Below are 23,485 nucleotides of genomic sequence, written 5' to 3' on the forward strand. Positions count from 1 at the left end.
ATAACAAACAAAATTGGTCTGAAAATGTATACAAGAACACATATTATACAGAGGCTTAATATTTATTGGCATTAGATTAAATATTTGTTATGGGTTTTTAAAAGCTGTTTTTATGCATATTTGGCCTGAATTTTTGTTGCATTTACATTGTTCTGACCAGCAGGGGGGGTCACCAGCATGTGGTGTTTTGAACGCTTCAAAAAAGTTAATCACTTTGTGAAGCAATTGATTCAAAGCTTTGAAAAGAATCGTTTCTCCCATCGCTACCAATGTAACCCTTCCGGTTCAACTTGCACGTTCTGGATACAAATCGAACCAGCATTGGAGGTGCTAACAAGGACACTAAAGACTGCAGCATCAGTCACTATAGTGTGCCTTGAGGCCAGGGGAGTGAAGTTTGCCTGCACATCTCTTACTGGCCGATCTTTACACTCATGCTCCTTAACATCCTCACTCCCATCCGGGTCACGGCACTTTTGAAACACTGCTTCATGAAGCGTCGAAAACTTTACAAATCTTTTGTTTCGAATCAGTGGTTCAGAGCACGTATCAAACTGCCAAATACACGTGATTTCAGTGAACAATGTTTTGTTACATCATAACTGTTACGTGATTTTTTTGTTGCATTTACACTGCTTTGACCAGCAGGCGTCAACAGCATGTGGTTTTTCGAACACTTCAAACAGTGAATCATTTTGCGAAGCAATTGGTTTAATTGATTCAAAGCTTTGTTTCTCTCATCATGGAACTCTTCCGGCTCTACTCGCTCCGCTGGGAGAGGGATTTGAAACAGAGTTTCCGGCATGGGAGGCTGGCACACTAACTAAAATGCTAAAGGCCGCAGCTTCTAGCATCAGTCGCTAACATGTTTTTTGAGGCCGGGACTGAGGTTCACCTTCACATCTCTAACTGGCCTCCATTACATTCACTCCCTAAACATAACTCACATCCAGGTCACAACCTCTCTGCTCTCAGCGGGCTTCAAACCGGTGTTTCCGGCATGGGAGGCACGCAAACAAGGGTGAAGGAAGCAGCTTCTAGTCGCTAGCTCTTGAAGCCAGGGGAGTGAGGTTTACACACACAGCTCTTTACTACATAGCCTCCATTACATAAAGACATCTAAATTAACCAAAAACAGGATATGATGTCACAAGATGTCACAAATGATGTCACAACCCTAAAAAGGACGAAATGCAGCAGATCTTAGTTTGTGTGCAACAGATGAATACCTGGGGTGTTTTGACTCCTTTACACATTTTATAAACTCTTCATGAGTTCTCTGGTAAAAGATGCAATCCTGTGTATGCACATACAGGTTAGCCGAGGACAGGATGTCCTGCAAGTTCCATTGCAGAATATACATCATAAAAGCTTCTCTTTTTTTGTACCTTTTGGTTTGGTGATTTTCACTCGCTGACAGGTTTTGCGAAATCGTAGACAAATGCCCAAAATAGGAGGCAAATTGGTGATTGTGTGGTGTGTCGGTCATCACAAAGTGTGAATTATCAAAGACACGTTCTGAGAGGACTGACGATGCATCGCCGACGCCCATGAGATATTTGGCATGCTAATGCTGTGTTCCAGGCAACCCATAACCTGTTTTCTACCCGTGAAAGTGTATACTGGAAGGGCAGTCAAACCCGTGACTTCCCACCCGTGAACTCATGCTAGATCGATGTACTCCTAGTTACGCACTCTGATAGCCCGCAAAAAAAACAAACAATGGCAGCCCCTATGGATATACAAATAACGTCAAATAAAAGGTATTACAGCTTTTCTGGCTTATGAACCGTTTTTTCTCCTCTGCTTCCCTCACATTAAATAAGAGTAAGCACCTTTGGTGATAGAAATGATTGTAAATGAGCATAAGCCTTGTACGGTTAACCATGCTTTGTTTACATCTAGCTACCGCAATTCCTTGCGCTCAGGCAGTTTTCCGCGACTTTGCTTGGAACGCTACAAAGTCTTGAGTCGTGGTTTAAAGTCGTAAATTATGGGAATAAAAACCTGCCTGGAATGCAGCATAAATATCTGCTGTCGCATATAATTCGTATTAAATTATTAATTTACCTCAGCTCTTTTCAGAGAACACAATCCTTGCTCCCTGCATCCCCCCAACCATTTCCTCCTCCATAATGTTCTTTTTAATTTTTGGCTGCAAATCAGTACATAGAAAATTTCAAACACAAGCTTCTTGCGGGCTATCATATTTCATAACAATTCTGTTCAATCTGACGACTTTAAAAATCGTGCAACGTGAACTTGGCATAAGTAAAACCTTTTTTTGGTCCGGAACAAAAGAACCAGGAGAACCGAGAGTGTGAACGCACCCTAAGAATAGCATAAAAAGTACAATGGCAAAAAAAAAAAAAGTACACCAGTTGCATGCTTGGAAACTTTAAAATATTTGAAGTCTCTGTCTTGAATGGCGTGAAGGGGGTTGCTTTTGGATTTGAAAAGTGAACATTCAAAAGGGATTAACAATCGGCTATTATCTTGTGTAAATTTTGTAATCCACACCGGTCCATGTTAACAAGTTCAAAAGAAGAGGAAAAGAAAAGAAAGATGAAAGAACATGGATCGGATTGATGTGATAAGCTGCTTTAACAACAGCTCCCTCTGGGAGCACATGTAAGCTACCCAACTCTGTCAACTCTTCCGCTCCGCTCACAATAAAGCCTTTTGATTGGCGTTCATCATAATCCGTGTACAGATTCATAACTCTGGCTCCGTGTCTTTGAAACAGAGTTGGTGAGCGGCCCGCTGTCAGAGTAATAGGCCGGAGGGTCGAGACAAAGGCAGACGTTGTGATTGAAACGTGGAGCGTGCTGGTGTTAGCGATGGTGTTGTGTTGTTTCAAGAAACCCCAGGGAGGGGCTCTGACATTGAAGACGGGTTAAAACCTGTTTTACATTCAAGTGGCAGGCCTCAGTTCATTAGTGTGAGGATCATTCCCTCTTGACGACTAAAGGAATTGCATACTAAAGAAGCTGAGTTGTTGGGAAGAAAAGGCGAATGGCCGGACTGTGTGCGTGCGCATACGATAACTCGACTGTGACCCGAAGTTTCTCCTCTAAAATATCCTCCACAGCCATCTCTTAAAAGCAGACTGACATATACACAGGAATTAGTTCTCTTTTATAGCTCATTTTGGCAATAAATAGGGAGAACACTGCGGTTTTCAGTGATCTTGTGTTGCAAATTGACATTACGATAACAACAAATGAAGTTGGGTTTAACATACTGGTTCCACAGGATGGAAATGCAGCTCTGTGTGATTATGAACTCAGTTCATGTAACGCAGGTGTGTGAAGTCTGGCTTGTGGGGATGTGTTTGGGCGCTGTGCCCTTTAGCAGTGTGGCGGCCCCTGTAGACGCCCTGAATTTGAAGCAGAGCTGCGTGCGCTGAGGGAGAGACAGACAGACCGCGGGCCTACTGCACTGAGACACGCCCGGAATCAGTAACTAACGAACTGCACCAAAACACCAGAGAATGAGGAGGAGTTGGAGAATAGGCAAGAAAAGCAAGGAGAACATATTTTCACTTCGTTCTTCAGCTCTCGATGTTGTGGGGGTAAACAACTAAATGCAGTGGCACAAGTGTAGCTGCATATATTTATAGAGTTATAGTAGCTTGGTGGTTTTCTGAACAGGCATAAAACTGCTGTTGTGATTTGTGAGTCTTTTTTTTTCTCTTTTGTGACGTATATGCGAGTGAAACAGCTTTTTTAACTAGATAAATATAGGACGGGACTTGATTGAATTGATGGGATAGTTGTGGTTTGCTATTGGTCGATCTCATGTGAGTGACAGGTTGTCCCGCCCTCGCACCAGAAAACACGTCATCGGAGAATAGATAGCTATCGCTGCAAGATGGGTTTTTTTTTTTTTGATTAAAGATTAATTTTAAAAGAATGATAAATATTTACACGGATAAATCATTTATAATAAAAACTGTTCAAGAAAAAAGAGGTTAGTTTGATTACACCATACATAATTAAAACACTTTTTATACAAAACTCTTGAAGTGGAGGACAAGCACATGCTTAGAATAAACGGAATGAGATCGTCTGCTGGTGTGGATCTCACGAAAATGCGTACAAATAGTACGAGTGTGCAATGTCGTGGAATGTATATGCCAAAACTCATTTTGGCGTGTCTATGCCACGCTGTTTTTCGCGTGCATATGATACGCACTTTATGACATATTATACATACGAACCCCCCACCCCACCACCCTAACCCTACCCAAGAGTATGTCATATACACGTCCTAAAGTGCGAATCATATGCACGCAAAAAACAGTGCATGATATGCGCGCCAAAATGAGTTTTGGTGTATACATTCCACGACATTGCACACATACTATTTATACGCATTTACATTTGATCAGGTTGGGACGCTAATGCAGTTATTGTTCTTGGTGTGAATAAGCCATAAGAAAAATGACATTGAAAAACAAGAAACCGTTGATAATTGCGAGGAAAGCAATGTTGTTTATTTTCTAAAAACCTCAGTACCTCAGCCGGTGAAAAATTATCTAATGGGACTCGGGCAGAAATCATATTTATGGATGAGCTAATGTATTAAAGATTTATTAACATTACTGTAGTTTGAAGCAGGGTGGGGCTGAAAGCCTCTGGAGCGGAACGAGGCTGCTGGAGCGATGGTTAATGAGAGACAAGTGCGACACGGCGCGAGAGCAGTGGATCTTTTTTTATGCCGTAGTAGACGGCTTTTTCCAGTCATGTGTATGTGGGGTAACAGCGCTGTTTTATCATATTCTATACATTTAAAAAAATATATAATAATCTGTCGCTAAAGCACGCCCTGATGATTTCATTGGTCCGAACAGTTCCTGTTCAGAGATAATTACTCCTCTATGGAGCAAGGCCAGACCGAACTGCCCGACCTAAAAATGTTGTGGGCAAAGGGCTAAGTTTGGCTGGCATCCAGGCTACAGATCCATGTGAACGAGGACCGTTTTGACAATGTTGTCGTCTGTATGTGGAAAAATAAAAACGTAAACATTTTAATAGAAACCACTGTCGCATAGACGTACCCTAAATCTCAACATTTACTAATACAAACAAAAATGTGTACAAACATAACACTGCAGTAAACTACCTGTAAATCAATATTAGGCATGGTAAAACATGGTACTCGCAGTAAATCAAGAAAAAGTTAGGTGCCATGCAAAATTTGAGGAGTAATTGCATTACTCACCACAAATGTACTGGAGCAAAGAGTACATACACTTATTCAAAAATGTAGTCAAGTAAAGAGTAAAAGTGAATCATATTTTGGATACTCAGTAAAACTAGCCAAAAAGATACTCAAGTAGAGTAACTAATTGCACTCACTGAAATTTATTCTGAAACATTTTAAATGACTTTCTGCTAGTAATTGTCACTTACCTACAATAATTATTTCTTAAAAAATAGTTGCTATTTTAACTAGTGTTTCGAATTGGAAAGCTATATCTTTGGCAACACTGTCAGCTTGTTAACCTCTAAAGGCCACCAACATGACATTTCCACCTTGTGCAGTGCTGAACTCATGCCACCTTAAGCATCAAACCTGTCCTTCTCAGAAATTGCGGGAGACAAATGTGCTTGCATAGTCCCCATTTATGTACATATTCATAGACTCATTATGTACTGTAAATAGCACTGAAGGTCATGCATAAACAAATAGTCTGTAACCAGTGATAAACACTTCCAATCAACATACAATGAATGTCATTGATTTTTAAAGTGTACATTTATAGAATGTTCTGCATTTCACATTGATATAAATATACATAAAACAAAACAAAAAAGTCACATGGTGAAAAACAGCATGAACATCATCAGCCAATCAGGCTTCAGGTTCAAAAGTCACAGCAAAGACAATCATCTGCCTCTTCATGTCTTACTAAAGACTCAAAATCAAAACGAAAACCTGACAAAATTCTAATGTGTTCTGGAAGTTACAAAACACAACCAGCAACAATTCTTAGATGCATTTATATGCTGACAGATAAGTGCCATAATTTCTCTGAGGACTCGTACAAGGTCTTTGATAACAACAACAGCCACTGTGACAAAAAACCAATGACACACACACACAAATTATTTTGGATGACAATAATTAAAATATATAATCAAATAAATAGGCAGCCCTTTTTGAAGATGTACAAACAGAAGTGGAACGACTAATGAAAGAAGCAGCGCACATGTTCCAGAGTCCCCGGCCAGCGGTATTAACAAACCTTGCACGCATACAGATCAACACGTTTGTCTGTTTACCGCAAATCCCTCCCTCCAGAGACGCCACCTGCCCTTGATATCTGACACAACCTGCACTCACGTTTTGTTTGTAACTTTTTACTATTTAACAACTTTTTGTCATTACAATTTCACGGTTGTAATTAATTAACCCCTAATGTGGTACAGAAAGTGTTATCTGAATGACATTAGATTATTTTGGGTTCAACACAAGTTACTGAAGTGATGGATGTTGCCAAGCGCTGCACTACAATAAATATTAGGCTAAAACACACACACATACAGTGGGCACGGAAATAATTCAGACCCCCTTACATTTTTCACTCTTATATTGCTGCAGCCATTTGCTAAAATCATTTAAGTCATTTTTTTCTCATTAATGAACACACAGCACCCATAGTGAAAGAAAATACAGAATTGTTGACATTTTTGCAGATTTATTAAAAAAGAAAAACTGAAATATCACATAGTCCTAATACAGCCATGAGTATTTTTGGGAAAGATGCAACAAGTTTTTCACACCTAGATTTGGAGATCCTCTGCCATTCTTCTTTGCAGATCCTCTCCAGTTCTGTCAGTTTGTATGGTAAACGTTGGTGAACAGCCATTTTCAGGCCTCTCCAGAGATGCTTAATTGGGTTAAAGTCAAAGCTCTGACTGGGCCATGCAAGAACAGTCACAGAGTTAAGCCCCTTTCACACTGCACGTCGGACCCGCAATATTCCCGGAACATTGCCGGGTCGCCTTCTGTGTAAAAGCAACCACGTCCCGGGATTGATTACCGAATTCGACCCGGGTTGGGGACCTAGTAACATTTTGGTATTCGACCCGGGACGAACGCTGTGTGAACAAAAGCCGAAACTAATGCCGCAACATGTATGTAGTTATCGTGCGACTCATAGAGCTTGTTTTTTCAATAATACAACCCTGCAGTGCCAGAAGAGCTAGTCTGTCTTTTAAACGCAGAAAGTGTTCGTATACAAAAGAAACTAAAATTAAACAAGCAGAAATGTGTGCAAACTGGACACAAGTCGAGACCACGGAGCTCCTTACTATCCGCGCTGAAGCTGAGATCGCTCGCCGTTATACGTCACATCAGGATGTCACGTGTCAACTCGATCCGGGACCGTTACGGGTTGTGTGTGAAAAGTGCACATATTACGGTATTTCGCTGGCAGTGTGAATGGACCAAATCTAGCGACCCGTTCCCGGGTCGCATTATCCGTGTATTTGCCGGAATCGCAGTGTGAAAGGGGCTTTAGTGTGAAGCCACTTCTTTGTTATTTTAGCTGTGTGCTTAGGGTCATTGTCTTGTTGGAAGGTGATCCCTCGGCCCAGTCTGAGGTATGGAGCACTCAGGAGAAGGTTTTCATCCAGCATATCCCTGTACTTTGCCGCATTCATCTTTCCCTCGATTGCAATCAGTCGTCCTGTCTCTGCAGCTGAAAAACAACCCCACAGCATGATGCTGCCACCACCATGCTTCACTGTTGGGACTGTATTGGACAGGTGATGCCTGGTTTTCTCTACACATACCACTTAGAATTAAGGTCAAAAAGTTCTATCTTGGTCTCATCAGACCAGCGAATCTTATTTCTCACCATCCACGCAAACTCCATGCGGGCTTTCATGTGTCTTGCACTGAGGAGAGGCTTCTATCGGGCCACTCTGCCGTAAAGCCCCAACTGGAAGAGGGCTGCAGTGATGGTTGACTTTCTACAACTTTCTCCCATCTCCAGACTGCATCGCTGGAGCTCAGCCACAGTGATCTTTGGCTTCTTCTTTACCTCTCTCACCAAGGCTCTTCTCCCTTGATAGCTCAGTTTGGCCAGACGGCCAGCTCTAGGAAGGGTTCTGCTCATCCCAAACGTCTTCCATTTAAGGATTATGGAGGCCACTGTGCTATTAGGAACCTTAAGTGCAGCATACATGTTTTTGTAACCATGGCCAGATCTGTGCCTTGCCACAATTCTGTCTCTGAGCTCTTCAGGCAGTTCATTTGACCTCATGATTCTCATTTGCTCGTAGATGCACTGTGAACTGTAAGGTCTTATATAGACAGGTGTGTGGCTTTCCTAATCAAGTCCAGTCATTATAAACAAACACAGTTGGACTCAAATGAAGGTGAAGAACCATCTCAAGGATGATCAGAAGAAATGGACAGCACCTGAGTTAAATATGAGTGTCACAGCAAAGGGTCTGAATACTTAGGATCATGTGATATTTCAGTTTTCTTTTTTTAAAATCTGCAAAAATGACAACAATTGTGTTTTTCTGTCAATATGGGGTGCTGTGTGTACATTAATGAGAAAAAAATAACTATAAAAATGATTTTAGCAAATGGCTGCAATATAACAGTGAAAGAGGGTCTGAAGGGTCTGAATACTTTCTCTACACACTTTATATATAGTTCCAACAATGGTTCCATATTGACTGTACTTATGTAGTTCTGGACTTGTATATATACATAAGTCCAGAACTACATAAGTACAGTCAACATGGCTGTACATTAAAAATAATTACATTAAACTAAAAATTAACATATTTTTATGAGACACAATAATGTAAAAACATATGCTGTCATGACTTATTGGTCATGCCATTTTTACAGTGTGCTGTTTTAAAAGAATAACCACACAAAAAAAGATAAGATTATCTTTGCAATTGGAATATTGCATCGCCTGTCAAAACCATGTGGAAATGTTTGGTCATGACAGGAGGTAGAATTGTACCTACAGGGTGCGCAAAAATAAATTATTTCACGTACAGGTCCTTCTAAGAAAATTAGCATATTGTGATAAAGTTCATTATTTTCCATAATGTAATGATAAAAATGTAACTTTCATATATTGTAGATTCATTGCACACCAACTGAAATATTTCAGGTCAAAATTCCTCAAAAAGATTTTCCTCAAATCTCAAAAAATGTGCATATTTCATCGGACCAATAAAAGAAAAGTGTTTTTAATACAAAAAAAAGTCAACCTTCAAATAATTATGTTCAGTTATGCACTCAATACTTGGTCGGGAATCCTTTTGCAGAAATCACTGCTTCAATGTGGCGTGGCATGGAGGCGATCAGCCTGTGGCACTGCTGAGGTGTTATGGAGGCCCAGGATGCTTCGATAGCGGCCTTAAGCTCATCCAAAGTGTTGGGACTTGCGTCTCTCAACTTTCTCTTCACAATATCCCACAGATTCTCTATGGGGTTCAGGTCAAGAGAGTTGGCAGGCCAATTGAGCACAGTAATACCATGGTCAGTAAACCATTTACCAGTGGTTTTGGCACTGTGCCAGGTCGTGCTGAAAAACGAAATCATCTCCATAAAGCTTTTCAGCAGATGGAAGCATGAAGTGCTCCAAAATCTCCTGATAGCTAGCTGCATTGACCCTGCCCTTGATAAAACACAGTGGACCAACACCAGCAGACATGGCACCCCAGACCATCACTGACTGTGGGCACTTGACTTCAGGCATTTTGGCATTTCTTTCTCCCCAGTCTTCCTCCAGACTCTGGCACCTTGATTTCCGAATGACATGCAAAATTTGCTTTCATCCGAAAAAAGTACTTTGGACCACTGAGCAAAAGTCCAGTGTTGCTTCTCTGTAGCCCAAAGTGGCTTGACCTGGGGAATGCGGCACCTGTAGCCCATTTCCTGCACACGCCTGTGCACGGTGGCTCTGGATGTTTCTACTCCAGACTCAGTCCACTGCTTCCGCAGGTCCCCCAAGGTCTGGAATCGGTCCTTCTCCACAATCTTCCTCAGGGTCCGGTCACCTCTTTGCAGCGTTTTTTGCAACACTTTTTCCTTCCCACAGACTTCACACTGAGGTGCCTTGATACAGCACTCTGGGAACAGCCTATTCATTCAGAAATTTCTTTCTGTCTCTTACCCTCTCGATTGAGGGTGTCAATGATGGCCTTCTGGACAGCAGTCAGGTCGGCAGTCTTACCCATGATTGCGGTTTTGAGTAATGAACCTGGCTGGGAGTTTTTAAAAGCCTCAGGAATCTTTTGCCGGTGTTTAGAGTTAATTAATTGATTCAGATGATTAGGTTAATAGCTCTTTTAGAGAACCTTTTCATGATATGCTAATTTTTTATACATTTTTGAGGTTTTCAGTTGGTGTGCAATGAATCTAAAATATATGAAAGCTTAATTTTTATCATAACATTATGGAAAATAATGAACTTTTATCACATATGCTAATTTTTTGAGTAGGACCTGTGTATATATATATATATATATATATATATATATATATGGTTTATTTTTAGTTAAAGTAAGTTACCTGGTTGCCAGGCAACTAAATGAAATAAGTTTAATTACTTACTATAACTGAAATAAAATAAGTTAAGCTAATTAGAAATATTTTAAAACAAACAAAATATATACAAATGACTAAACCACATAATGGAATTTCTAAAACTTAAAAAAAAAAAAAAATACTATAAAAGTTAATTAATACTAAAATAACACTGCCCCTTATACTTCTATTCTAAATACAAAACTGTGTAAGTGCAGTTTACTGTACTTTTAATTTAACTTGTTTTGAATCTGAATCATTCCTTTAGCACCACTGATTGTTTATTCAAAATAACAGACAGGAAAAATGAGCAAGTGACAACAATTTAATCTGTGATATGACATTTTGGATAACACTCTTGAATTACTCTTCGACGATAAGATGTATAAATTTGCCTTTAACATGGAAAAATGATTTAGACATCTAGAGTTGACTTATTCTATAAGTGTGCAATATAACTGATTAAATGTATAGTAAACATACATACACTCCAATAGAGTGAATCACTGTAAGAGCATGTGTGGCCCACACACACATGACTGACACCACATCTCGCCTCATCCGATTATATACACACCAAAGACAGGATGCTTTAAATTAAAAAAATTCTATACTTTGGATTCATGCATAGTAAAAGAAAAGTTGCTTTCATCTCTACTGAGAGAAACCCATGAGCTGGAAGATGAAGTCTAGGAGTTATTATCAAATCTACAAGGAGTGATTTTATTGAATAAGACTAGAGCGGGATATCTGGAGGGAATTGTGAGAGACGCGAGGTAATCATTTTAAAATAAATCTCAAAGAATGAGGCCAAAACAATGGAAAAATGCTGCAGGATGTAGAAAACGAAGTAAAAAAGCTCTAATATTGTAACACTTTACAGTAAGGTTCAGTTTGTTAACATTATTTAATGCAATCATCGAACAATATTTTCACAGCATTTATTAAACTTGATTAATGTTAGTGTTCTACATGTGGAAATAAATTTTTAAGGTCATAATTATAGATGTATATTTAAATTAAATAATATATAAATCTTAAACAAGATATATTTTTATACATTATAAAACAAATATATATTTTGTATAAATAAACTAATGTATCATCAAAAACAATAGCATATTTATAAATAAATGCTGTAGTTATTATCAGTTACTTAATGCATTGACTAATGTTAGAAAATCAAACCTTACTGTAAAGTGTTTTACCAAAAGAAATATAAGAACTCTTATTTCTAAATCCCGTCACTATATTAAATAGTGAACATGCTCAACAGTTGAACAACCGAGATGCTTAACTAGTTGTCCAGTAAGTGCTTGATTTTAATGTTTCAGCACTCATATCCCACAACCCACAAAATATGAATTTATGTCACTGACCCTTTATAAGCAGTGGGACAGCTCATGTTTAGCTGTAAAAGAAACACAAAAACTCACTCAACCCAATAAATCAAGCACTAGTACTGCACAATAATGTTGGCAGAGGCCACAACTCCACACCAACCTGAAACCAGGTTTGCCTTTTCTCTTTATGCAGTTTATGAATACAGATCTCTGGCTCTGGGTCAGTGTAAAAGGCCATTTCAACTCGGGGCCTCGTCTCACTTGTCTTGGCCTTTTTCTTCAACGCCACGTCTCTCGCGACGGGCTCTGCACTCTGCGCACTCCCCGCTTTCCTCTCCCCCGTGCTCTTCCTCATCCTCGTCGTGAATGATCTCCACCTCCAGGCGGCCGATGTAGAGCGATACCGCGCACAGCCAAAAGAGGGCAACGCTGGACACCACAGCTGTGTGGATCAACACAGCCGGCAGAGAGAGGAGCATGATCCTCCTCAAAGTCAAAAGACTGCCCACGTACGACGCTCCCCCGAACGACACGCACACTCCGCCCAGGATGAAGAACGCTGGGGGAGAAAAGGAATAAAGCTTTCAGAACAGGAATAGAATTCGGGTCAGATGTTAAATCAAGATTTGTTTTTTTAAAAACTCACACACAAACCAATGACAGAGCTGAGAGGAAAAGGACTGAGAGCATGCATTAAAAAACAGGGGGAATGAGAAGAAAAAGAAGAAGAAGATGTAGTAGGCCTACCATATCCAGCCTCTCGGCCCACATCACTCTGTACAAATGCAATAACACCAATCCCTGTTGCAAGGAGACCATTGCGGAACCAGGACAAAAATCCTGCAAAAAATAAATAAAAAAAGTTGCTTAAGTTACCTGTTTATCCACCTAGATGCCTAAATATGCAAAACTAGGGATGTTCAATATGACCAAAATCACGATAGGAGTCATTTGATTTCATGTTAATGATATATCTCACAATACAGTTATTTTACGCTTTAATAAGTTTCTGATATCAACCATTTAGATTTCATAATTATTATTACCATTTTCAATATTATTTAAGCGTACACAGTTTAAGTAAAAAATGATAAAGAAAGAGCAAAGAAAAACTACAATAGAAAAAAAAGACACAAATGAAATAGACCTACCTGAAAAACACCAAGCACTAGAAATACTACATTAAATGAATAACGTAATCAAATGCATAAAAAAATAATGCTTAATCTTTTCTGTGTAAATTAAATATACATTTTTTTCTTATTAAAGTTACAAAACTGATTTAGTCAAGAGCATTTTTCTCTCTTTTTGTGTTGTTTGATTAGCATTAATAATGACAGCCGGTAAATTTGGATGCTGTCACTTTAAGACTAACGGCACAGATCGAATACACTTGTGCGCGTTCTCTCTCAACTGCTAACATTCAATAAGACCTTTATTTGCAAATACATGGTCACTTTGACACAAATGTGTGTAGTTAACCGCTCAAGCCGAATTAGCTGTAAAAAAAGTTTAGTTCTCAAACGACCAGACAGCTCTGAGAAAGTCTCTCACAGAATGCATATACTAAAATAAGTTTCAACTGTGTTTTAGCTGTTTAAAAATCACCTATGCTATGAATCTTTTTTTTAACCTCAATGTTTAAAAATGGATGCAAACAATACTTTTGTGGCATCAGCGCAACATCACGTGAGTGTGTAACCGCGATAGAGCCGATAGTCCAAAATCTCTACCATTTGACAAATATGTACTGATTAATCATGTCTACCCGTATATCGCCCACCCCTATCCAAAACATTTATTCAGAACTTTTGTATAGAGTGGAACAGTTAGGTTCTGGAAGGCTAATTGTTGTCAGATTGTGTGGGTGTTCAAATCGAGATTGCAATTATTTAACGATTAATCATGCAGCTCTACTGCATTTTGTACAAGTTATTTTTAAACAACTGTTTAACTGCAACATTCCTGGTGAAAAACTAAAGTACACATGATTCTGCAGAGAAATCTCCACTAATTAGAGAATAGAGTGCCACAGTCAGGTTTCGAAGGCGCAGGCTTATTAAGCTACATTTATACAAACATTGTTTAACAGCAGAATTTGTAGTGGAAAACTACGCTACCCATGATGCTGAGCAGAAAATTTCACCAATCAGCTCCACCCACTCCCATGACCTAATCTAGTCTGTCTCCCTGTGCTCTTAAAATACTAAAAGTCAATGTGAACCAGAGGTTTAAACTGACTTCAGTTTTGTGACAAATGGAATATAGAATAGAGGGCAGGCTTTTATTTTAGCGCACGTCCTCTCCATCTCTTGCTCGGTTGGAGTGGGTAAGTATATTCTACACAAGCCATCAAAATGATGTCAACAGAGCAGAGAAAATGCCATTCCTAAACCAAAGCAAATTTTCAGATTTCGATTAAAGATTACCACACACACAACAAACTTTTTTTTTTCTTTGCACAGGTTAATTGTTCACCACTAGACTAGAAATGTGCGTTAATGTAAATAGGGTCACTTTTGAGTTTTAAATCTTTGCATATATATGCATATTTTATGCAAGCATATGGATTTTTATTTGATAATGCTGTTCAGTGGTTCAAATAAAAGTCTGTAATGTGATGACCTTGTAGGTTTTTTAAATTATTATTATTCCTAGGGGAAAAATAAATGGGGAAAACTCATTCAGAACCCAGTAGGTCTCTAAAAAAGTGGCCATGCACTTTATTACAATAACCACAATTTTGGTTGGTAAAGGAATAGTTCACCCAAACAATGTTCTTGCATTATTTACCCACCCTCATGTCATTATAAACCTTTATGAATGTCTTCCATTCAACACAAAATCAAAATGATACATAAAATGTCCATCAAAAAATACCAGAAAAGTATAAGAAGTCTATATTACTCCAGAAGACTTGGAATAAATTGCAAAAGAGCTTTGTGTGAGGAAAATACCAAATTAATTTAGTTATTCTCTGATAATATTTTGCTCCAGCGGGAAGTTTAACATCATGACTGAGTAATTCAGACTGATTTTATGAAACGGATCAAGCAAATCATTAAAAAGATCTGATTTGTACACATATAACTGTTAGGCCACATAAAAAGGACCTTAAAGGAACTTGTCCTTCGCAAAAAGTTATCGAGTTCAGAAGATTAATTTTCTAATTGTCAATAATTTGTGTTCTGGACAGATTATATCTCACCTGTTTCATGAGACTTCCGCAGCATCTAGAAAATAAATTATTATGGGAGTTTATAAACAGGTATTAAAAATGGTACAATTGACATATAACATTATAACATGGTAGTGCCGAGATGTTAGGACACGGCAGTGTTAAATAACACGATTTTGTACCATCGTAGAACCCTATTCCTTTGATTAGCATATGAATAAAATGGAGCACAAAGAGTAACATGGTACGTTATGCTACTAAACGTACCATAGTACTTTTCGTAATTAGTTTAATATATCAAATGAAACCATTTGAATTGGTGTGTAAATTTAAACAAGTCTAAAGTAATACATTACTTGTAAAGTGAGAGCATCAGAAAGAGCGAGTCAATGTTTGTGTTTACCAGCGCATCAGCTTTATCTAGTTCAGTGAAGTACTGTTGTTCCACTGCTCGTGTTCTGTTCAGCGGGTTTTTCTCCGCCGCCCGTCGCGCGCTCCCCCGGTGAAGCGCGCGTGCCGGTGTCCACACATACTGCAGCACCGACCGCCGCACGACCTGAGAGAACGGACACGCAAGCCGAGACAACCGCCTGCACATTAACCAACTCATGGAAGCCATCGTTTACGATGGAGGAAAAACCCAAAACACGACCTTTACCCGACCTCTGAACTTTGACACTGCCGGTGAGTGTGTATAAAGACGCAGCCTCGTGCTCGCAGGAGTGCGTGTGGATTTCAGTGGCGCCATCTATAATTACTTCCAAGTGATTAATGTATATATGCGTTCGTATTTAATGTCCCTGGTAAGTTTAGTTACATCTATTTGTCACAGTACTATATTTTAAAATATATAATTTAGATTTAAAGGGGTTTTAAAGGTGCAATCGTAGGAAGATGCTGTCGACATTGTGCCCACGAGGTGGCGCCAAACTACAACAAACCTTGTGCTGTTCTTCTTTTCCCTAAAATCTTTGTGTACAATAAGAAATTGACATATCAAGTAATAATGACTTTATGTCGTAATTATGACTTTTTATGTCATGCTTTAGCCTTTTTATATCATAATTATGATGTGTGTCGGAAATTTTCTTCCATAATATTTGGACCAGTAACAAAGTCTAGTGAAGTGGTTGTCCAAAAGTAACTTATCGATTTGTGTAATATATACATACATGTATAGAGTGACGGGTAGATTAATAACAAATTATAATACAAATTACATGATGGAAACCGTAGTTAGTAACATAATTACTTTACAAATTTTAGACTACTTTTAGATTACTTTTATCACATAGTCTACATTTAAAATAGGATATTACAAAGGGGAAAAAATGTCATCAACAAAATGACAAGTAGTGACTATTAAACATTACAACCCACCAGATTTTCCCAAACTGGGGTTTGTGAAGGAACTTTAGGGGGTTCATATTAATACATTAATAGTTTTATAAATGACAATTTAAAAAGATAAAAAATAAAGAATTAGTTAAATTCTGAATAATTCACTGTCATATTGTAAATATGAATGAAAATATTACATTTTGGGAATATTAAAAATATATATAGCCTATATATACAGTGGAGATCAATATTAGAGAACAACATACAATTTCCTAAATTTCAAGTCAATGCTCAGTCCTTTTTTAAATGATCCTAACAGGAGCAGAAGGGCAGTTTTTTTTACACATATTTCACAAGTTAAATATATTCTGAAGTACAGTATACAACTTAAATAAGAAAATTGAAAAATAAATCTGGTCAAAATTAGAGAACACTTTCAGATACCTTCAAGCGTTGGGTGTTAATCTGGCACTCGGTGCTAATTTCTGTAATAATCTAGCAAACCCTATTTAATTTGAAGCAAATTTTCCAATTTTCACTGACTTTGCAAGATGGCAAGCCACTCGAAGGTTACTGGAACCCTACGACACCAGGTTGTCCAGATGAAGGCCAAAGGGATGACCCTTTCCGCTATTACAAAAGAAGTTGGTCCCAAATAATTTCTAGAATATTGAAGCTTTATAAAGACACTAATTCATTCAAGTACCTCAAAAAGGTACGCAAGACCAATGCATGAGAGGACAGGACAATGTGGGAGACTTTCAATGGGGAATCGGTTCAACACTGCAGCTGGAATTACTCGCCAGTTCAGAGCTGAACACAGTAAGGATCTGTTTTGCCATACACTGTCTTGTCATTTAAGAGAATTCAGACTGAATGCTCACTCTGTCTGTAGTGACCAAGCCTCTCATCAGCAGAAAGAATCAAAAGGCTAGACTAACCTTTGCTGAGGAACATGTTGTTTGAACAGAGGAGAACTGGTCTAAAGTACAATTTAGTGATGAATGCAAGTTTAATTTATTTGTGTCTGATGGGAAACAATGTTCGGCATCAAACCGGGGAAAGATTGAACCCAAAGTGCCCAAAGAAGTCAGTGAAAGATGGAGGAGAAGAGGCATGGGTTTGGGGATGTTTCTGCAGCAGGAGTTGGTTGGGCGTATTATACAGCTACATGGCAGAACCTCAGAACCTGTTTATCAGAACATCCTTCGGCAACATGTGGTTCCTTCACTGCGAGCATCTCCCAATCAGCCCGCAATTTTTATGCAAGACAATGCCCCCTATCACACTGCAAAATGGGTAAAGCAGTTCCTTGAAAGTGAGAACATTGAAATAATGAAATGGCCAGCCCAGAGTCTGATCTAACCCCCATTGAAAATCTATGTAAAATCATTGGCGACAAAGTTATGGCTAAGAACCCACTACAGTTACTGAACTGTGGAAGAGATTGGAAGAAGAGTGGACCAAATCACACCGGAGCAGTGTGAGTATCTAGTGATGTCCTGTGGCCGCAAATGTGCTGAGCTCATTCAAAGCAAGGGCCTCTATACTTCCTACTAATTTTGACTGCTGTAAGCATCACATTTTAGTTGTAATTTTTTTTTTTTTTTTTGTGCTCCATATGTTATTGTTCTCTAATTTTGATCACAGTGTTTTTGACAAAATAAAGGTTTTTGTTGAAGTACCTTGGTATTTTGTAAAACATGCTAGCAGAACAATGGTATACCCACAGCTAATCGTCCAACAATATTTTAGAAAAAAGTCTAATGTTTCTAAATTGTTCTATAATTTTGATCTCCACTGTATATATATATATATATATATATATATATATATATATATATACTCACTTAAAAACGTTGGGTTAAAAATAACCCAACACATAACCCAACTGTGGGTTGGTATAGCACCTTCCCAACGTTGGGTTATTTTAACCCAATGCATTGGGTTACAAAACAGTTGGGTTAAAAGTAACCCAACAGTTGAGTTAAATTTTTATTTTTATTCAAGCCATTATTTTAATAAATAAAATACCCATTGTTTTCAAATACAGATTTTTTTATTTGTATAAAACAATACATGTGCATTAAAATATATATTTTAAATGTCAAACTAAATATTGGGGAGTAAATATTTATTGTAAATATACATAAATGTGTAAATATTAAATTCAAAATACACAGCACACATAATACACAAAAATGTACATAAGGTAAACATACATAAAAGGTGTATATACAAAACAAAAATTAAAAATGAACACAACAAATATTAAATTAAAAACCTATACAAATATGGACAGAATACACAAATTCATAATATTAAATTCTTCCAGAAATAAACAACTTTATTAAAAAATCTACATTGTACACTGTATGCCTTTATGTGTTGTTAACATATCTTAAGTAGCAAAACAAATACAAATTATGATAATCAAAGTTTTTAATGAGGCAGCAAAATATATATTCAAGTTTGCATGCTACAAAATCTCCCAAATGGGGCAGAGGTCTTTGGATAGTTCATGTCATAAATAAATAAAAAATCTGAAACATACAGCCAGTGCTTGAAATAAGGTCTTCTGTTCAACTGCCTCCACAATGAAAATGAAAAAAATCAGCGAGGTCTCTTTGTCACCAGGCATCGTCATGTGGATCCTGGCTTGTCTCACTGTTCAGCTAATGCTGCATGTTAGTTCCAACCTTAAAAGAATTAAAAAAAGTTCAGTTTGCTTGCACTGTAAAAACATCAGCAGTGTTAAATTACGTAAAAGTTACAATGAAGCAGTGTTGTACTGAATTAAACAAATTGTCACTAATTAGTCATTACATCTGCTGTTCATTTTTCACCAATCAACATACTAATCCTCATGCTGTTTCAAACCTGTAAGACTTCGGTTCATCTTCTGAACACAGAAAGGCCTAGAAAGGCAGTAAAGATATTAATGTAATCTATGTGACTCCAGTAATTCAACCTCAGTTTTATAAAGTTCCCTTAACCATAATTTACCACTTTATTTACAAAACATTAATCTCAACACATGTTCACGAGAGCCCCTTGACGCATGCGTGTTGTGTTGAAAAGAGAGCAAATGTTGTTGTGGTTTTTTTTGTGTTGTTGTTGCAAAAAGCACTCGTGTCGCTTCATAAAACTGAGGTTAGACCACTTGAATCCCATGGATTACTTTAATGCTGTCTGTCCTGGGTCTTAAAGTGGTAGTTGCGTAGGTAGTCAATGGAGGGACAGAAACCTCGCAGATTTCTTCAACATTTGTGTTTTAAAGAACAACGAAAGTCTTACAACAACACGAGGGTAATTCATGAGATAGTTTACCCAAAAAAGAAAATGACTCCGTGATTTACTCACCCTCAAGCCAACCTAGGTGTGTATGACATTCTACTTTCAGACAAAAACAATCTGAGTTATATTAATAAATATCCTGGCTCTTCAAAGCTTTATAATGGAAGCCCATAATTTAAAGCGCAAAAATGCATCCATCCATTATAAAAGTGCTTCACACGGCTCCGGAGATTAATAAGAACCCATTGAAGTGAATTGATGGGATTGTGTAAGAAAAATATCCATATTTACCACGTTATAAAGTAAAATATCTAGCTTCCAGTGGACCGCCTTAAGTATTCAACTTCTGAAAAAAGCATAACTGCTGTGAGAATAACGTCGGACGTAGCGTAAAAAAGCGTAAATGCAGAGACGATTAAGTTGAACGTAGCGTAAGCGTTTTGAATTGCGAGAGGCGTTACAGTTTCTTTGTAAGTTGAATAAGGAAGGCTGTCTGTCGAAAATTTGTTATTTTAGTCTATAAAGTTTTAAATATGGATATTTTTTCTACAAAAACCCATCGATTCACCTCAGAAGGCCCTTATTAACCTCATGGAGCCTTATGGATTACTTTCATAATGGATGGATGCACTTTTTTGGGCTTCAAATTTTGACCATTATAATGCTTGGATTAGTCAGGACATTTATTAATAACTGATTGTGTTCGCCTGAAAGAAGAATGTCATATACACCTAGGATGACTTGAGGGTGAGTACATTATGGGATATTTTTTGGGTGAACTATTGGATAATCTATTAACAAGCAAAATCACTAAAGGAAATAATAAATGGATGCACTTTATCAAAGCTAATTTGATAGTGTTGCTTTTACTTACAGGCTGATGGGTGAATGTAATTAAGCTTCTCTTCATTTCAGCATATGTTGGACACACCATGTTGTCCATTTGTGAGGTATGACGATGATGGCAGGATGGCAGGAAAGGTTTTAAAGGCAATTTCTCCATGATCATCTTTGAAAGACAAGTTAACAGAAAAAGAGAAAAAAACAGTTTTCACCTATACCAAATGTGTGGACCTGATTTCATATGCACTTAGACACAACCAAAACAACTTATTGAAATTAAAACATACTGTATGAAAATGAGAGAAGACAGCTGAAAAAAATAATAATAAACTGGTTGTTTCCCAAACAACCTGGTTCTGTAGTAGACCCTGCACTGCACATTGGCCTATCTAATGTTATTCAACTTACCAGCTTGTTAGTAGACTCCAAACCCGGAAATGTGATCAGATAAGGAAGACATCGAACTTGTGTACTATTGGTGATACTCCAGGACTAGAGTCGAGAACCACTGAGATCCAATCCTTCTTCTGCAGTAGAATGAAGCAGGGGAAAATAACCAAAAAAGTATATAAGTCTTTAAAAAATAATTGTGTACAACTTGTTTCAATATCGTACTCACCTTTAATTAAATGGCAGAGGTTCAACTGTTCTAGTCTTTGCTTCACAAATGAATCCATTGGTCTACAACACAGGTATATAACACATTTAGTACAACATATTTAAAATATAGGCAAAAACTGTCATAGCTTCATAAGAAAACGTACTTTAGTTGTATGATTTAGCTACTCCTGTAATACGTTTAATAGTAACATGCATAATATATATTCATATGACAACATTCATTATGAATATAGGCCTACCACATTTCTGCCAAATTATCATAGTTGCAGTTTGTGTTAACTTACTACGGTACAACTAGGTAATTTGTGGGTTGGAAAACATTCTAACTGTCGTGAACTAACGTTACAATTGTTAGCACAATATTTCAGTTTTCTGCGTCAATGCTGTTGTGAATATCTGCACTCATTCATCTCACAACAGATATTTAGAGTAGTAAGTTATACTGTTGGATATTCGGCGAATTCAAACGCTTCTCCCTGGATCTCACAGCGCTGCTGTGGTGTCGTGTGACCGGGTCTGAGCGGGTCTGAGCTCGCGCTGCACGGGCCGAGCTGATAATGCTCCGCGCGGCTTTAGATAGTGATTTCAGACCAGGCATAAGTTACTTACTTTCTTTATCGCCGTATTAAGTTTCTAAATAGGTACACTAGAATAATGTTTTTACTTTATTACTGCTAGCGAGCTAACTGGGATAGCTATGGTTTATTTTTCCAGAGACTATTAACGGGATTTTTTAAAATAAAATTCAGTTTTCGACTATATTCAACGTTTCAGTACACAATACATAATGTTATAAGAGTTGTATTCATAAAAAAATGACATGTCTTACCTTTCATTTCATAATCAGGCTGCAGCAGCGTCTTCTGTTGGCAGTAACTGGACGGTTTGCCGTTAAAATTTGAACCGTCACTGGGGAAACCATATTTAACCCAACGGCCGGGTTATTACTAAAAATAACCCAACGATGTTAAAATAACCCAACGTTTTGCAAAATAACCCAACATATTGACCCAACATGTGTAACCCAACGGTTGGGTTAAAAAAATAACCCAACGTTTTTTACTGTGTATATATATATATATATATATATATATATAATATATGTGTGTGTGTGTATATATGTTTTTTTTTTTTTTTTTTTTTAATGATTTCTGTTATATGATGCATATTTGGATGCTTACAGTGCCACACTTAAAATACTTCAAAACTAATAACATTTATATATATATAAAAAATATACACACACTTTTAAAGCAAAACATTTCAGAAAAATACGTTTATTCGCAGTTGGAAATTTCCAAGATGTATATTTTGCAACTTGGGAGCTGGTTTCCTGCTGGTGGTTATTAGCTAGTTAAACACTTACCATGTTCAAAATACCTGTCTGACCACCTTAGGATGGTATGAGCTGGTCAAAACTGCATGAGTTGTTTTGTTGTGGCAAAACACTTTTTAAAATTCCAAATCCTTTCTAAGCAAGGTCACTGTATTGTACTGTATTGAGAACAAATATAACATAATAACAGTGATTTAAAGCATGTGCTGGTTTTGTTTATAGCATATGTATGTTGGTGTTTGAGTGGCCCCTTCCGGCCTCCTCTCTCCCACCGCAGAGGCCTTTTGTCTTGATGTGATCCTCTGGGATTGTGGGTCGCCACGCCTCAACAACCTGATGGTCATATAGCGTGAGGAGCACAGAGAGGAAGGAGGGGGTCAGAGGAAAGACGGGACGGTGTGTGTATTTGTATGGACGTGTGTGAAGAATGCCTTAAGGAAAGGGCCGCTTTGATATAAACAGTAACTGCGCTCGGGTTGTCACGCTATGATGCTGAAGACTGCAGACGTCAAGGCAAAGCATGTTTTTTTTTATGGCTGCCAATTTAATATGTTCATTAAGTGTGCATGTGCACATGGAGCAACATTTAAACAATCTACTACGGTCTACTAAATCTCAACTGCGAAGTAGATTGACTTCTAAAGACATTCAATGCTTCATTCCTCAATAATGTATATCTCTTCATTTGAGGGCTTTTCTCACTATTTATACCATTAAATTGAAAAGCTTCATATTTTTGTATGTATCCACAAAAATATAAAGCAGCACAACTGTTTACTACATAGAACATCAGCATTAATTTCCAAATGATCATGTGACACTAAAGACTGGAGTAATGATGCTGGAAATTCAGCTTTGCATCATTGGAATAAATTACTTTTTACATTTTATAACATATCCAAATAGAAAACATTTATTTTTTAATTGTAATGATGTTTAATTCATAATATT

The 23,485-nt window shown here is 37.7% G+C and overlaps 1 protein-coding gene and 1 long non-coding RNA gene across 4 annotated transcripts; both read right to left on the reverse strand.

Annotated features, from left to right (window-relative positions):
* Positions 1-10,886: 10,886 nt before the first annotated feature.
* Positions 10,887-15,782, reverse strand: tmem160 (transmembrane protein 160). The gene is made up of 4 exons (XM_067451787.1): positions 15,500-15,782; positions 15,127-15,151; positions 12,666-12,758; positions 10,887-12,477 (listed from the first exon to the last, which is right to left on the reverse strand). The coding sequence occupies exons 1-4, from the start codon at positions 15,713-15,715 to the stop codon at positions 12,176-12,178; spliced, it is 636 nt and encodes a 211-aa protein (XP_067307888.1). The 5' UTR covers positions 15,716-15,782; the 3' UTR covers positions 10,887-12,175.
* A 2,767-nt stretch (positions 15,783-18,549) lies between these two features.
* Positions 18,550-22,200, reverse strand: LOC137085226 (uncharacterized). Of its 3 annotated transcripts, XR_010906937.1 has the most exons (5): positions 22,028-22,200; positions 21,197-21,258; positions 20,986-21,104; positions 20,609-20,743; positions 18,550-19,136 (listed from the first exon to the last, which is right to left on the reverse strand). It is a non-coding gene; the product is annotated as an uncharacterized lncRNA (long non-coding RNA). The 3 variants fall into 3 exon arrangements; XR_010906936.1 differs by lacking the exon at positions 22,028-22,200 and having other exon boundaries at positions 21,197-21,891; XR_010906935.1 differs by lacking the exons at positions 20,986-21,104; positions 22,028-22,200 and having other exon boundaries at positions 21,197-21,891.
* Positions 22,201-23,485: the final 1,285 nt, after the last annotated feature.

Source organism: Pseudorasbora parva, chromosome 8, assembly GCF_024679245.1.
Source record: "Pseudorasbora parva isolate DD20220531a chromosome 8, ASM2467924v1, whole genome shotgun sequence".
Taxonomy (NCBI): Eukaryota; Metazoa; Chordata; class Actinopteri; order Cypriniformes; family Gobionidae; genus Pseudorasbora; species Pseudorasbora parva.